At 34.9% G+C, this 12,579-nt stretch overlaps 1 protein-coding gene across 1 annotated transcript; it reads left to right on the top strand.

Annotated features, from left to right (window-relative positions):
* Positions 1-1,907: 1,907 nt before the first annotated feature.
* RIPPLY3 (ripply transcriptional repressor 3) lies at positions 1,908-8,262 on the top strand. The gene is made up of 4 exons (XM_050708312.1): positions 1,908-2,017; positions 3,170-3,239; positions 6,809-6,876; positions 7,870-8,262. The coding sequence occupies exons 1-4, from the start codon at positions 1,908-1,910 to the stop codon at positions 8,015-8,017; spliced, it is 396 nt and encodes a 131-aa protein (XP_050564269.1). The 3' UTR covers positions 8,018-8,262.
* The last annotated feature ends 4,317 nt before the right edge of the window (positions 8,263-12,579 follow it).

The raw sequence follows: 12,579 nt of genomic DNA on the forward strand, positions 1-12,579 counted from the left end.
ATAATTCAGGTTACTTAGGAAGTTCGCCTTTTTTTCCAGAACCCATGCTGCTATGTAATATACAGTTATTTGAATACTAATCACTACATTCTTCATTCCAATAATTGTACTGATTTTGATACATAAATGTTTAAAGTTATAGAGACTGTGCATATACTTTTCTTTCAGATGCAGTCTTATTTACTTAGTTACAAATTTACAAATATTACATAGCATATAAACATGGGAGGGTGTAGAGTTAGACTCAGAGTCCTCTGTTCCAGTCAGTGCTTTCCAGAACAGCATTTAATGGCTTTGACCTTTTAAGTTTAAACTGTGTCTATTTGTCACAGCAAGAATGGCTGTTTTAAAGAATGGGGAAAATTAATGTAAAAGTTGGTCCTCAATACAACAAATTCCAGAATATGTTACGTAAGACTACTTCAGAAACATAAGTACTTCTGTAATGCTGTTATTTTAGCAGTCAAGTAGCTAACACAACTATTCAACTTGCATCAACATAGGAAAATCAGTCTTTCAAATCTGACTGAAACTCCTTCTTGTTGGGAATAGGAAAACTTAATTTCAAGAAAAAAAAAAAGTGCAAAGATACAGAATGTCTTCTAATACAGAGCAATAACAAAGGAAAATGATGTCTCTCAAGCAAATATATCCAGTGGTCGTCATCTGTGAGTCCTGCCCTTCTTTGCTGATTGGACGTGTGCTAGCTACCTTTTGCTGTATCACAGCTTGGAAAAGAGCCATGAAGGCTCATGTAGGAGGAACCTGTCTCCCACAGAGAATTGCCAGCATCCTCTCAAAGTGACTGTTTTGATGGCTTCTTCAGCTCAAGGATCTAATTCATAATGAATAATCAATGGACGTTCCATGTTCACTAAACAAAATTATTTTTCTCTCTCTGGGAAGAAAGTTCACAGTAGAAGCTGATTATATTTGGGAGTTCAATCTGTTCTCTTTGATGTCTATGTGTAAACAGCATCAGTGGGAAGAGAATTCAGTATTAGGTTCATATAATCCTTTCGCATCTCTGCAGTAATTGAGAAATAAAGGAAACAAAGTGAACTGGTGTAATGAACCATAACAATGAAAATCAGATAATGTCACCCACCAGGTAATAAATCATTCTTGTACAATGTAATAGGTAACAAGTAACACTTATTACAAATGAAAACAGTAGGGAGGAAGCTTAGACTAAGTCTGTTCCTATTCATTCTTTGTAGGCTTAAAACATATATTGCATATTGTGAAATAAAACATTCCTCAAAGCAATGGCATTTGTAACTCTTAATCTTTGAAAAGATGAAGTAATCTTTCTTGGCATGAGCTTTCTTCTCCATCCATCAAATAGCAAGCAAATTAAAGGAACATCCCAATAGCCTCAAGGAAGCCACGAGGCCTATCCTCTCACCTTCACTGATTTTTGGTATCTCTTTCTCTTTTGAAGTTAGAAAACGGAAAAGACTTCAGTCATTGTAATTTTTTATGTATATTTAAAATTCTCTTTGAATTTCAGTTACACTTTTTTAGGAGTAGATGTTGATGAGCTTTCCCAAGACACACACAATGTAAATCATTGTATATTTCATAAAGAACAAATATGGATTTTGTAAAACATCAACAGAAAGACAAAGGACACATTATTCAATGTGATTTGTTAACTAAGCTTAATAAAAAGTTTGTTTCTCTAGAACTGCTCTCACCAGGAGCCTGGCCATGTGAGAACCATATCTTTGAACTATTTGGAGGAGTCAAAAGAAAACTCATTAAGGACATTTCTCTCCTTTTACCTGAGGCCATGTTTGTTTTAGGTAAGTATGCTTTGGGAGTTAAGATAAAGGAGGGGCTGAGAGGCCAAGACAAGCAGTCAGCCTGCCACAGAAACAGCAGGCTTTAGACAGTCAAAAACTATGGAGGGTGCAGCTGCAGATTTCTCGCTCCAGGCTACAGTGGATCACGTCTGTCATTGCTCTAGAGACGCCCAGCAACACTCACTCCAACCAGGAGAACAGCCACAGAGGTAAGACAGAGACAGGCAGAGAACTTTTTTCACCAGCTTTCCATTCCAAACTCCACCAGAAATACTATGAGCTGAAAAACATAGGACTCCCTTAAAAGAGGAATCCAGTTCAAGGAGAGGTATTGCATCTGTCTATAGGCACCGCTGAGCATCCTGTTTAAAATAATACCACCAGCTGTATCATAAGGTGAGCAATAAATGGATTCTGCCACTAAGAACAACAACATGGTCACTTTCAAGATGACTAAGAAGCCCAGACTGTAAGTATCATTCAAATGTAATAATTTGGACATTGAATAAACAATGAAAAACAATTTTCAACCTCAGAAATAATGGGCAAAATATGTTTCTGAAAACATTTCACTTGGAACTGGTATTTTATTTGTTATTCCAATATTTTATCCTTTTCAGTCAAATATTTCAGGATTTACTTGTAAATGGAAGCATATGAAAATTCAGGTTGCGATAACTGAGTTTTTTTAAAGTTTATTTACCTTTTACGTTTAAAATCACTTTTTCATTTCCCCAAATGTATGTAATAGCAGCAGAGAAGGAAACTACTACTGAAAATACCATTTAAAATTGTAGTAGCCATCACCAAAAAATGGGACACACAGCATCCATGACAGTATATGCTCTCCTAAGCTAATTAGATCTGATTGCCCATGTTAGTTTAAAGCTGAAGCTGTCTAATCAATAAATAACCAGGCACACCATGACCATATGTAACCTTTAATTAGACATAGCATATGAGAAGGAGAGTTACTTTTTTATTTTGTAGCAGTACTGCATAAACAGATAATATTTCAGTATTAATTACATCATCATTTGGAGTGCAATGCAGTCCCTTTGAGCTGTGAAATCTTAATAGGAAATGATACCTTAGTTAAAAATGTGCAAGTGATTGTCTAACTTGTTTAATCAGATCATAGACAGAGGACAGATTAATATTGCCATAGAAATCAGATTTACCAAATCAGAATATGTCCTTTCCAGATATTATATGATTCTATGATCAAAATGTGGTGGAAATATAGTTATTTCAAAAGATGCCAGCAGAATCTAACAAAAGCATTTGTATTGTATGGATACCGTATGGATATTACGACAGAGAATTAACTGTGGGAGTGCTATTCTATCTTAATCTTTCAGCAGCCCTGTTTTATGGAGGCCCTGGATGCTCACAGCCAGAGATGGTGAAATGACAGAGAATCAACAAATGGTGAGATTAAATTCTGGAGAAAATAATCCTTATAGAAAACAGGTGCAGAAATGGAAGCTATTTGAACAGAGGAAGTGAGGCTTGGTCTTTTTTTTTTTTTTTTTTTGGTCTTTTAGTCAATTTAAAACATTTTCTTCAGTATTATAAATGTTTTGAATTATAATGCATGATAATGTTTAAGAGTATCTCTAATTTGTACTAGATATAAAATCACTATCAGCTCTTAAAGAGCTGCAGAGAGCACTGCTTACTAAGACAATAACATATTTTAACATTTTAACATTTTAATTTGCTTAATTACAAAAATTAAAATATCCTCAGAGTGAATTTTCCATTCCTAGCCCATACGTGATATTGTGTATAAGGCGAAAAAGAGTTGGAGTGAAAATGACTTTAAGATGAAATTTGGAAAGTATACCTTCAGGTGCACAGTTTTGTTGATTGATGTTTGGGAGGGATGTTGCTATAGCTAAAACAGCTAAGAAATCAAAAGAAAAATCAATTTAAAAGCTCATACTGACAAATGCCTTTGAAAGACCCAGTGATTATTAGTTCTATTTACTGATTTAGAAAGATTTGTTGATCAGAGGATAAAAGTAAAAGAGATTGAAGCACATTCAACATACGGCCCAACACTGCAAACTTTAAAAAACATATTGAAATGGTGCTCCAGTGCTTAGTTTTAAGCACCTGTGTAAGTTTTTGCAGCATCAGATCCACAGTTACATCTTCAACTTTTTACCAAAAGCTCAGCGGGTTAAGACAATCACTCCTCTTAGTGCAAGTCTTTAAAGACTCATAATTTGTACTATATTCTAACACATGAAGTATCTTTTTATCATGTACTTTTTGCCTCTTGAAGATGGAGGCTGTAGCTGTACAGATCTTTTGGAGTGCCATACCCCTGGCAGGCACCTTAAGGAAAGCCTGCAGAAGAATGTCCTTCCCAGAGGCACCTGTAAATTTGCTAAGAATGAGGGCAATCCTACTCTCATGAGAAGGACTGTATAATTACAGTGACAATTTCAAGGAATTAAGGTTTCTGAAATTGTGGTTTATTGCTGAAATTGTGTTTTTGTAGAAAACTGTATTCAGACTACTTGAAAGTTTTAATCCACACTTGGTCTTCTTCCCATTTGTGCAAGAAAAACAAACCACACACGAAGTTTGCTACTGCTAACAGCACTAGCACAACATTCATGCTGACAGCTTGGCATTGTTTCACACTGAGTTCACCTGAAACAGTTTGTTTGAAAAAATATATGTTTTTAAAACTTTTCTCCTTCCTTCCTGAAGCTGCTCAGATCCTTCTCATCCACTCTTTATGGCCCATTCATCCTTCTTTAGCATCGTAGATGCCTTTGTAACCTGGGACCTAATGAGATGAGGGCTTAGGTGAGGCTTCAGGAGACCTTTCATATGCACTTTTACAGGGTCGTGACAACTGAGGAAAGATGCTTGGACGTTTTGTGTGGTGTATAGGTGGAAAGAGGTGCTGGCTGATACATAGGGACATCCCACAGCTGTGGGAAACTAGAGGCATCTTCTTCAGCAAGATTATCGAGGTTTCTAGAAGGCCTTCAAAAATGGGTTGAGCACAATGTTTTTGCTAGTTAGTTGCATGCCATATACTTTTATTTTCTACAATACATACATACAAATGCCAGTGTTTTATGGATCAGTAGACATTCCAAGCACTGAAGAGAAGCAAGTAAGTGTCAATATCCTCCATCTGTGTAACTAAATAAAAGGTTTAAGAATAACTTATAAAAATCTAACCTGAGAAACTAAAAGATGCCAAGCAAATGACTAAAAAACAGAAGTACTGGTAAAAAATAAAAAAATAAAAATAATTGTACTTCTATTGCCAAGATCATGTTTTACAATACACCCTATGTTTACCTATGTGTGATATTTTCCTTATATAAAAATCAATCCTTTTCATACTAGCTAAATGCAAATGTTATTTATGCCAGAAGAAAAGCCATGAAAATCAGTTTAAAGTTATGCCATATCTACAACATAATACAAATTAGCACTGAACAGGTTCTGCTATATGCAAACAGCTGAATTAGATTTGCAGTTAATTGGGTTTATCAAATTGCTTTCCAGAAACGCTGTATTACAGTCTGAAAAGAAAAATGTACATATATAATGTTTAATCAACACACATTATTACATATATAATTTTAAATACATATATTAAATATATATGCTATATATTAAATATATATAGCTATATGTTAAATATATATACTATCTTCCAAACAGAAGATAGCAAGAAAAAAGCAGGTCAATATAGGTAAAAAGACTATTTTAATTTTAATGTAAATATGAAAAAAGAAAAACAGCATATGTGTTTATTATTTAACATAGATATTATTATCACACTGACAATGTTCAGCCAGATCACGATCCCGTTTCACTAGGTACCGTGAAAACAATGTAAAGAAGTCTCCCAATTAAAAACCTAACAGCCTGAAGACAAAATGTTCTGGCTACGAGATGAACAGGCAGGCATGGGAGAAAACACCAACGTAAAAAATACAGAGAGAATTCTTTAAGACCCCTTGCTCAATCTGTAGCCCAAGGGCTTTTGGGGGCCCACCAAAATATTCATGCTTAAGGCTACTTCCTCAGAAAGATAGATGAATTGCTCTGACAGTGGCATAAGTCATCTTTGTTTGTCGTAGACAGCTTCTAGATTTCGTTCACTAGAAATTATAGTACAGCAAAGTTAAATCTTACTATTTTATGCAAAGTCAAGTTTATAGTAATAGGAGGAGAAAAGAAATGTTATTTTAAGATATGGAAGAGAACATATGCCTACAAGACCAAGTGATAGGGCTCAGTGACTTTGGAAGTTGCTTCCAGATTTACAGTCCTAATGGGATTTGGTAACGTTAACTTTTTTCTGCCAATTCTTTTTTTTTTTTTTTTACCATGACCTTTATTTTAAAGAGTTTATTATTTGCTAAATTTCATTTTGATATTTAAAATGGATTTTTTGCTACTTTGTTTGATTATCAAAAAATGCTTGCTTTTTAAATCACTGTTTGAATAGAAATATCAGATGCCAGCTGTCTCTTGATTTTACTGTTTGGCCACTTAATGCACTTGTGATCCTTGATTAAAATTAAGCTTGCTGATTTGAACATTCCAGCTCCAACCTACTGGTTAGTTAAAGAGGTATTTTATAAACCCCTAAACCCCCAATCATTTAAACTGTTTGAAAACCCTTTTTTTCTTCCAATCACTGAACTTCTATTTGGTGATGTTATTAGCTCACCAGTCTCTACAGATATTCCACAAGATCTTAAGCAGAATATCCACTACTTTATAGCTTTATGGCTCATAAAACATACAAGTTCAAATGCTGTGTTAAATGGACAACTATGGGCAGCCTGTGGCAGCCTGTGGGCAAAAATAATCTCCAAAGTCTGTTTAGTCAGCAGAAAAACTGCAGAGCACCAAACAAAGCAACATTACTGTAGAATTTTACAGCTACCTGTAGAAGAAAAGAGTGGATTTGTCATTTTTAGCTTATTCTATTTAATGTCTCTTTGCAGTCAGAACTGGATGGTCAACTGATGAATTTTAGATCAAAAGGAGCCCTGGGGTTTCAACATCCAGTGAGGTGAGTTAAATCCTATCACTTCATATAGGGAAAGTAACAGTCTCCAAGAAAAAACATTTTTCTTCTATGGAGAAGTATCAGTTTGTCTCTGCAGTGTTTCTTTTTGATCATGCAGTTTAACTACTCACCAAAGTCTGCAGATTTTTATCTGCCCACCAGGAAAGTTGCCCAGGCTGAACAAAACCTGAAACAATACTCTAATAATGAAAAAAAAAAAAAGCCATCTTAAAAGAAATAACATTATCCTACCTGATCCAATTTATATTTGCATTGGAATATCCCTCTTCTTTATGAGCATCATTTTTTAAAAGTTGTAGAAATTTAAATTGTATGACCTTTATCCCTTTGTCAAGTTAGTTGAAAACCGGCCAAAGTGGAACTAAGAGGAAAAGATGTGCATACATATGCACACAAAACCACATGCATATGTATATAGACCACATAAATTTTGCTTTAGTGGGAAAACAGGTGAAAACCTGAAATGTAAATTAATGCAACATATTTAAGATGTCAATACAAAACAATATGAATTTTGAAAAAAATCTCTTTCAGCATCCACCTCCTCGAGACACTAAAATCACTAAGATCAGCCTGTGTGCAAGAGTCAACCCACCCCAACCTTAATCTGGTGTTTTAATCTTAATTCCAAAATCCCAGAACATTCCTCTCACTTCCTGCAGTCACACGGGATACTTCCATTCTATACTGAGCTGAAAAACAGAATAAAAAGTCTCAAACAGGCATCATTGCCCTGGCAACATTTTATCAGGGAGGGACCTTAGGTAAATACAATACATGATATGCCCAAAGCAACTGAGGTAATTTAAAGTTAACAGTACCTTTTAAGTTAGTAATTTATATTTTAAAAGACAGGGAATCTCAGGATTTTTCTCCCTTCAAATAAAGATAAAAATAGATTTTAGTAGTCAAGTTAGGTTAGCTGGGAAAGTGCCTCATGGTTTTACTTTTTCTCTTCAAATGTTTTCTTATCAGACTATATTTGCCTAAGTCCAAATCCCAAAAGTTTCTTAATAACATCGGAGAAAAGGTTCTGGCTAGTTTTCCAGTACAAGCTACAATTCATTTCTACAATGATGACACTGACTCTGAGGAAGATGAAGAAGAAAACAGTTCAGCCTAATAATGAACAGTTGTCAGCCTTTACAAAAACGTAACCAAAAAATAAATAAATCAAGAAATCAAAAAAGGAACTGTTACAAATGCATGGACAAACATTTGACTGAACAAAGAAACACATCAAAGCTTATGAAGACTATTTATAGCTATATAACCAAGAAGAATGAGTCAATGCAACTGGAAATTAAGAGGAAATCCTTTTGTGTTTTGAGAGACTTAAATAAAACCCTGAAACTTAAAAAAAAAAAAAAAAAGTTGTAATGTTTTAAGTTTAGTTGATTTAAGCAATACTTGGATTAAGAATGTGAAGAACACTGTCTTTGGTTATTCGTTATTCTTTTACATTGCAGTCCGGATAAAATGAAAATAGGACTGATCATGAGGGAAAATAATATAATATACAGCCCCATAATAACCTGAAGGCTTTGAAACACAATGTTTGTAAGAATTTAAGAACGGAATGATTTCAAATGCAAGACTATTGTTTATTAGCTCTGTGGGAGGACATTTGTTTTTTAACACTGTATGCCAGTTTAACCTAAGCAATTTCAACAGAGGTTGCAATATAACATCCTGTCAAGACATGTTTTCAATGGCAGCCTTGTGATATCTTCTGTTATTCTTAATTTTTCCCCCTCTAATCAGAAAGGTGCCTTGTTGTCAGCCAGCAGAAAAAAAAAACAAAAAAAAAACTCGGTTAAAAACTATGATTTAGGTTAATGGCATATTAAAACATATTACATACTAACTTTGTTTTTGTCTTATTTGCTACAAATTCCCTCTCCTCAGTGGGCTTACTGAGGTCTGTAAAAAAGCATCCTGGACAAGCACCAGCAGCTTCATTAAAAATATCCCCAGGCAGAAAAATGCTGGAGGTTTGGAAGTCCCAGACAAGCGGCCACTGTATAAATGCAGATCAACTACTCAAAATGCGTGCCATAAGCCTGCTGTATTCTAGACACTGATGTTCACACTTGAAATAAATGCAAAGAAGTGAGAGGGGGAGAAAGGATAACGAAAATATAGTCTATGCAAACAACAAGATATCACAACTTTTTAGCCTGGGAGACGATTGAATATGTAAATGTGGTCTTGAACATTTGAGAGGCTTGCAGATAGTGGGGAATGACTGAACATCAAATGAAAATAGTGAGCAGTGGGTTTAAAACAAAGCAAGTACTTCACCCAACTTGTGATTATGCTGTGATGTTGTGGAAACTGTCTACCTACTTCTAAAAAGTAAATGAAACAATTTCATAAGAAAAATATGAAGATCCTGCACAGAAGTTTCCTGATTCACATTGTTACAGGCTGGGAAGTTATTCTGGGGAAATATTACTAGCTTCTTGCCCTAATCTTTGCTCTTCCATGAGTGTGTACTACTAGCCAGTGTCGGAAAGATCATGTTAGCTAAATTTACCTTTAGTCTTGCATGAAACGTGTTCTTAAATGGGCTACATCAGATGTAGTTTTAATTACATGAGGAAGAGCTGTTGCAAATCCATACCTCTGAAACACAAAAAAATAGCTTCAGAGAAGTATGTTCTTTAGGAGAGTATAACAAACCTTATTATTAGAAAAATGAAACTGCATAGTGGATACAAGTCTTACCAAAGGCTCTTAAGAATATCAAAATAAATCACCTTAAATATCTGCTGAGGTCAGATAACATGTTACCGGCATAAACTGATTCGGTTTCTCAGTCGATACTACCCTGACTACGTCACATTTGCTTTCCCCCTTATTGTTAAATTCCATTTTCAAATTAAGGTATTATTACTGTATTATTTTCCTGATTGGTAATATTTAGCTACGGTTATTAGAGGAAGCTAAACCTACATTATTCTTTCCCAAACACACCAGCATTTTTGTGTGTGTGTCATATAAACAAATGTCTCTTCATGTTACAATGTCAACATAACCTTATTTGCACACTTAAATAAATTGTGCATTGTGATTCCTTACCAGTTTGCTAACAATTAACTGAAGACTAAAAGTGAACTAATTATAGCATCTCTGTTTCTCAACTGCAGTTAATTTTCAGTTTTCAGTTCTGGTTTGTTACTTCATCTGCAATTTGACCTTGTGAAGTTTTCAGTGACCTTAGAATCATCCATCATTTCCAGGAAAAAGATAACAAAGCATCCCCAAATAATGAGTTTATCATGAGTTTACTACTTCAAAGACAAGGCTAGAAATGTACCATTTTACAGATTAAATTGTTGGCTCAGGACCTCGTCTTGCAGAATTTCTGTTACTAGTTTAACAACTGTAACATTTCCAGCAAATGCTACCTTTCCATTTCCATTGTTTGTCTATGAAAGTGACAGGTAAGTTCATGTCCCACTGGTACTTGAATGCTGGAGAGGTACCTAGACAATGCCTATTTGCCTAAATGTTGTTACACACCTTTTAGCCCATTCTTCCATCACAATAGCTATTTTAAAGATAATCAAATCAAGTTGACAGCATCCCAAAACTACACTCAGATTTTTAAGATGGCCTGTACAATTCAGATTGCTTTAGGTAACAGCAAAACTATACCTACATATCACAAGGAGAAAGACAACTCTGTTTAACTACTGCTGAAAGAAGTATCTTCACGCAGCATTGTTTCCTACATCACTTTCATGCTCACAAAATGAAGTAAAATTTGAGTTGCCATGTTTCTCGTTGTTTCCTTTTCTTATTGCTATCATCCTATCTGTAGGAACAGTAAACACTAATGCACACAGAATTGTGCTAGCTTTTATAACATTTGCATATTTTACTCCATATGCTTGTATGTTTGATCTTCATAACCAGGCATTTACATCTTTTATTACATCTCCCTGTTGATCACGAAGTGAAAAAATACTTCTATTGACATACTTACAACAAAAATAAAATTATGTGAATACACAGAGAATTTAGTTTTCTGCTACTTCATATGCATAAGTTAAGTATTTGCTTCCAAGCTTACAGCATTCAATACAGTGCAATGCAGTAAAAGACTTTATCCAGGTCTTTTCCGAAGTCTCAGAAGACTTTATCCAAGATAAAGTCATGGAAATGATTAAAAAGGGAAGCTATTCCCAAAGTTTCTTTTTCAATACTTCTCAATATTATAAACATCACCTCTGTTGTTACTACCCTTCTCTTTACAGGTAAGATAGAAAGGAGGGATCTTTAACATCATGACACAAATTTGGCAACCACAGTTCTGTAATTTTCTTTGGCATTCAGCCTTTTTGTTTGAAACAGCACACATCTGTTATTTTTTATTACATGTTTACACACACATTCATTCCAATACCATTTGGGGGGAACCTGTCTTATCACACAAACCTTATACTGAGATGTGTAAAAACCCATGAGCCTCCAACACATTCAAAATTGACGGAAAAAAACAGAAGTTGAATTAAACTCTACTGATTACTACTGGTTGTGCTATAAAAAGATGCCATCAATAAGCCAGAAGGGTGAAAATGAGGGCAAATTTTGGTTTTGTTTTTATTTAGTTAGTTTTTGCCTCAGTCTGATAATAAGGGACACCTGATCTCCAAAGCCTTTAAACAGGTATGTTTTGTAAAGAAAGGCACTACTAGCAACACATTTCAATCATTTCAGGTTTTCTTAGAATGGCAAAATGTAAGGCAAAATCTATATAGACTCCTCTAAATAACTATAGCTAATGTTTGCTGCGTGTTTACAAAAGGCAGAACCTCTCTTCTCTTTGCGGCAGAGCTGTGTATCTTTTGCTTAATTGCAGCCATAGGCAAGACCATGAACTGATGAATCCCAAATAAAATACATGTATCCCCCAGCAAAATACATTTGATAGCCCATAGACACCATGTTATCTAGTTTTATTTTGATCACAAAGGCAACTTCTGAAGTGTCAATTGTTATTCCTGAGTTGAAGAAAAGGTCACTACAGTGCCTTTGAAGCACCGCTACACAGTAGTGACAGAAAAGCAAAGATTGAGTTTCATGCCTGCAAGTTTTACTTAAACAAATGGCCCCAGTTTACCTATTCACTTAGGTGCCTCTGTTGGTTTTCCCATAATTGTGAGGTCAGCAGTTAAATGAAATGGCAGATTCATCACTGATACAATCTTTGTCCAACGTTTACCGTCCTTTAATTTGTGTGCTTTCAGGGCCTGAGGGTATTTTCCAGTAGCTTTTCTTTATCCTGAAGGGATTTGGGACTCCTTAACAGGGGACTAAATTAATCCTTACATTAAATGATAACAGAAACATGGCCTTCACTAGTTGTCAATTTAGAATTAAAAACAAAATTGCTTTCTCAGAAAGCAAAAGGAACAGAGAATGCAGACAGAAACTTCATGGGAGAACAACAAAAAAAAATTAGTCAATACTTCAGTGCCTACAACATAATTAGAGAATTAACAAAAGAATAAATACATCTTCATGTCTGTTGATCATAAAACCTTGCATTCACCCTAGAGATGGGTGTTTGAGCATGTAAGTTAAAATAAACTGAAGGGCAAAAATGGGGCAGGGGGAAAGTAACAGCAACTGAGAGCACTCTGAAAAACAAAACATCACAAAGAAATCTACAAC

This window comes from Cygnus atratus, chromosome 1, assembly GCF_013377495.2.
Source record: "Cygnus atratus isolate AKBS03 ecotype Queensland, Australia chromosome 1, CAtr_DNAZoo_HiC_assembly, whole genome shotgun sequence".
NCBI classification, from domain to species: Eukaryota; Metazoa; Chordata; class Aves; order Anseriformes; family Anatidae; genus Cygnus; species Cygnus atratus.